Raw genomic sequence first — 4,978 nt, 5'->3', positions numbered from 1 at the left:
CTGTATTAATTATTGCTCGAAAGGTCTTGCCATACAAGTTTATTCCTCCGTATTTACTTTAGTTTCTTAGTTTATTCTTGCATTTTGTTCTTCATTCATTTCCATTTAGTTTCATTTGATTAGTATTATCCTCTCTCGGTTTATTGCTATGTCCAATTTAGTTTCTTTCCTGTTGCTAGATTTATTTTATCGTTTATTGACCACCAGTAATCTTCACTCATCACCTGCTGCGCCTCCTAATCGTCATGATGTGTTTCACATCATGTGTTGATTTTTCACTGTTCATCGTCGGATTCTCTGTTTTTATGCCATAATTCACATCTAGTTCGTCGCTCCGTTTTTCCCGTTTCTCATGTTTCAGAATTTTGCGCAATGTGCGCGGCGGTTTTGTTGTTTTTTTTAACTCCCTAAGGTGCAGGGCGATTGGGAAACATATCAATGGGGAAAAGGCAGACCGACATAAACAATTTCTGGATTCTGATTATTGAAATTTAAAAGTGCTGTGGTACCGTTGTTCTATCACCCCCGTTTCATACCGGACCACTTACAGCACCGGTGTTAACGCTAAAAAATGAACTTTCTCTATCGTGGTATCACCCATGGAGGGATTTCTTTATTTGGGTTCATTTTTCAGAGGGATACAAAGTGAGGGTATCGTGATTTTAGTAATTATATGTTTATAAGAGTGATTTTCTGTTGTCCTTCCATGGAAGCGGGCAGCTTTCAAACGGAAATAAAACACTTTTTAATATAAATTGCTGCTTTGACATGATCACAGAACTGCCAAAACATATGTAGCCTAAATAAATACCAGACAAAGTGAATCACAGCAGCGTTATCAGCCGGTGTAAAGCTGAACTGATGCGGAGCGGAGCTGCGCCATGAAGCAACAAACACTGAATAGAAGGACTGCTGCCATCGATACAGTTGCAGCCAAGCATGATTTAATGTTACACAATACAGTTTTRCCAAGYTGCTCAAAGTCTAAACTGGTATTGTTGTGSATTTAAGGTGTAAASTTTACCTTCGACCAAACRCCCCCCAAAGGCATCCCAGCGCCCCCCTTTTGTAAAAATGTCCACCAGCGTCCCCTGCCGTCCTCTGAACGCCCCCTGGGGGGCGGTACCGCCCACGTTGAGAACCGCTATTTTAATACTTACAAATTTGAGACTTGATTTAGTTAGAAATTCTGGTTCAACCTAAACTCCCACTGTTACAAGTGCCAAAGTTTGAGAACCATCATCCCAGAAAGCAACTTCCTGTACAAAACTGAGATAATTAACTGGTTCCAGTAACTCATTCTAGTAAAACCAGTTCATAAACCAGTCAGAAAACATCAACAATGGTTCAGAAATCATTTTATTTCCTCTGGATATACTTTAACAATGTTTAACATTTTAAAACCAAAACATAATTGACTTATTGTTTCAGACATAAAAAGGAAAACAAGCAGATCGAATAGCTAAAGTAAGTTTCATGGTTTCCAACCGCTGACTGTAAATTGGTGCAAGAATTTAAATTGATAATCAATAAATGTAAACACAATGAGCTCAGAAACAGAGCAGCAGTGGAATATAATCAACAGTAACAGATAAAAGTTTAATGATTTCTAAAAAGTTGAGAGGACATGAATCGGATCAAAAACAATAAGTTCAGTTAAACCAGAATCATCCATTTATTTTCTAACACCCTAGTGAGGTAAGAATGGATTCTGGTTCCAATCTCCAGCGAACTTTTCAGAATCATGTTTTTCCTTTTTACAAAAAACTAAGTCAATTCACAATAAATCTGTGCAGAAAACACAGAAAAAACCCTAATATTTAAAAAACATAAGTAATTGAATGAAAAAAAAAATCCATATTTTCCCACAATTCAAGACAATTTCTTCCATTTTTACAATAAGTTTTACAGTAATACCTGGAGTTTGTCCGCCTGTCTTTGATGATCAACATCCAATCAGTTTTCATGTATTTGGTGTGAAGATCAAAGATCTGGATGAAATAATCACCGAGAGAAATTTAAAAGTAAACCAATAATTTGTGTTGACGTCTTCACATCTTGGTAAGAAGACCGTATTTCTAATCAAATTCTAAACTTCATCTTGTACTAAATTACAAACAATTTAACATCATTACTTTAACATTTACCAAAGCCATTTTTGCTCCAGGTTAAAAACAACTTCATTGTCATATTTATTTAGAAAATTCATTTAATATCTTTTTTTAAATATTAATGTTTTTCCTTTGCTGACATGTATTGTTAAATTTAATTCATTAACACTAAGTAGTATAATATCCTCCTTAGAAGAGGTGCAAACTGCATTCCAGAGGCCCATTAATTACAATCAATCTGATCTTTGTGCAATAAAATAATGACTGATGTCTTTACTGATGATGATAAACATATTTACAGTTTCCATCAGCTCAGCTTTACATGGATTTGCACATCATTTGGTCTGACAAAGCAATAAATCCTCTTGGTAGTCTCCATGGTGGACCAGAAACAGGAAGGGGCAGCACCAAACAAATGCCATCATCAGCAACCAAGATGACACAGTGAAGAAATGATAACAACAAACTCTCAACAATAATGATGGAAACTGAAGAGACTCAAACTAAAATACACATGTTAACCAAATGGACCTCAGATCACCGACAACTACTTGAAATTAATCAACTCAGCAGAAGGTCCGGCATGATGGGCCATCTGGACAAATCCAATCCCAGCATGTAACGGCTGAGTGAATCTGGTCTGGACTCTGTGGAGAAGAGTCATGGTTTCAGAGACGCTGTAGAAASACAGAATACCTGCTCTGTGGTCCAGATACACTCCTATTCTGGAGGAAACTGGACCTGATACTGAAGTGTAAACATAATTGTGATAAAAATCACATCTGTTTGTGTAATGAATTAATGACCAAGATAGGCTATTGAATCCAAACATACAACTATCTGAATAATCACCTCTGCCCATATACTTGTATGAAACTGCTACATACACATCTCCTCTCGTCTCCACCTCCCAGTAACAACGTTCAGGAAGAATTTTTCTACTCAGCAGCTGATACCAATAATCAAATCTATCAGGAAGATCTGGATAAGGCTGTTGTTCATCCACTACTGTGACTTTTCTGTTCCCCTCAGATAATAGCAACTTCCTGTGAGCTGTGTTTGGGTCCAGAGTTATTTCTGTTGAATATTTTAAGAATCCAGCTCTGGTCTTTGGTTCTCGTTCTGGCTCTGACAGTAGAACATCCACTTTACTTATTGCCACTGTGATGTTTCTACATGAGTCTCTCAGGACATCCTGCATTATGTCTCTGAGCTCTGACACAGCTGCTGTCACGTCCTCAAAGTGTCTCAGAGGACGGATGTTGATGCTGGATGAGTGTKTMGACTCACTGAGTGCTGGCAGTGAGGGGTAGTTGAGGAGAAACTGGTTGTGATCCTCTGTGTGTGAGAGCTGCTCCAGCTCAGCGTCTTTCCTCTTCAGCTCACTGATCTCCTGCTCCAGCTTCTCCTGAACATCTTTGACTCGACTCACTTCAGTTTCCTGCTGGGATCTGATCTGCTGCTTCACATCAGAGCTTCTTTGCTGGATGAGACGGATCAGCTCAGTGAAGATCTCCTCACTGTCCTCCACTGCTTTATTAGCAGAGACATTGATGGCCTCCACCTCCTGTTGAAGCAGCTTCACATCTTTCTCTTGGTCCTGGATTCTCTGATGGATTTGTTGTCGACTCTCCTGGAGCTTCTGGGACTGTTTCATGGCCTTTGTGTTCATCCATAGTACAGAGATAACAGATACACTGCTGATCAGTACGACAGAAGATCTTCATCACCTCATCATGATGAGAACACATGTTTTGCTGAAGGTTCTTGGAGGGATTCACCAGGATGTGTTTCTTTAATCCAGGGACGTCATAGTGAGGTTGGAGGTGATTCACACAATAAGAAACCAAGCAGAACAAGCAGGACTTGACAGCTTTCATTTTCCTCCCATTACAGACGTCACAGGCCACATCTTCAGGTCCAGCATAGCAGTGATCAGCTGGAGCAGCTTGGAGTCCAGTCTTCTTCAGATCCTCCACCAACTCTGCTAACATGATGTTTTTCTTTAAGACAGGCCTTGGTATGAAAGTCTCTCTACACTGAGGGCAGTTGTGGATGCTCCTCTGATCTTCTCCATGCCAGTGGTCATTAATACAGTTCATGCAGTAACTGTGTCCACAGGGAATAGTTACCGGTTCCTTCAGTAGGTCCAAACAGATCGAACAAGAATATTTACTTGAATCCATCTGATTTCCTCTCTGAGCCATTTCCCTTCTCAGCAACACTGATTTTATTCTTCCTGTAGATGTGTCCCACAAGAAGCCAAATGCCAGTTTGTTACTTACTGATCTGCAGCAGTTTGTGTCGTCAGCTCAGTGATCGTACCGAACTTAAAGCTTTCAGSTGAGTTTCATGGGAGGAACCAGGAAAAGCAGCAGCAAAGCTGAACTTTGTGCTGAACAGAAGGGAGGAGCTTCACAGCAGTTGTTGGGAGGGGCAGAGGATCTCCAAAGACTTCAGATTGTTGCTGCATTTCTCACTTCACTTCCTGTTTTGTAAACATTTCAGTTCAGACTCTGACTTTGGCCTCCAGTCGACCATAATCATCGTTATATTTATTGATCTATTCATCATTGGTCCTATTAGTTGAATTCACTGTAAACAGTGTCAATGTTATTCATTTGTGTGACTAACAGATCTTTTACATTTTGTACTTGTAAAAGATTTGTTGCATAGTAAAGATCTAAGTGAATTATTGCTCAATGAAGTTTTTACGTTTGAAGACATTTAACTCTATAAAACATTTTTCTGTTGCATTTAAAGATTAAATCTGTAAAATCAACTGATTTCTTGCATAAAATAAATGTTACAGTAACAGATGTATTAATTTACTATAATTAAACAGTGAAACATTCATTAGATAATTT

The 4,978-nt window shown here is 38.8% G+C and overlaps 1 protein-coding gene and 1 pseudogene across 1 annotated transcript in view; both read right to left on the bottom strand.

Moving 5' to 3' along the window:
• Positions 1–2,658: 2,658 nt before the first annotated feature.
• Positions 2,659–4,484, bottom strand: LOC103480897 (tripartite motif-containing protein 16-like; annotated as a pseudogene).
• The window catches only part of LOC103480898 (uncharacterized), a 7,286-nt gene continuing 6,758 nt past the window's right edge, over positions 4,451–4,978 (bottom strand). Inside the window, exon 2 of the mRNA XM_017310348.1 lies at positions 4,451–4,506. Coding sequence (XP_017165837.1) covers positions 4,451–4,506 — 56 coding nt within the window. The remainder of the gene's footprint in view (positions 4,507–4,978) is intronic.

This window comes from Poecilia reticulata, linkage group LG18, assembly GCF_000633615.1.
Source record: "Poecilia reticulata strain Guanapo linkage group LG18, Guppy_female_1.0+MT, whole genome shotgun sequence".
Taxonomy (NCBI): domain Eukaryota; kingdom Metazoa; phylum Chordata; class Actinopteri; order Cyprinodontiformes; family Poeciliidae; genus Poecilia; species Poecilia reticulata.
The sequence above is the reverse complement of the archived record's forward strand: the minus strand, read 5'-3'. Positions and strand labels throughout refer to the sequence as shown.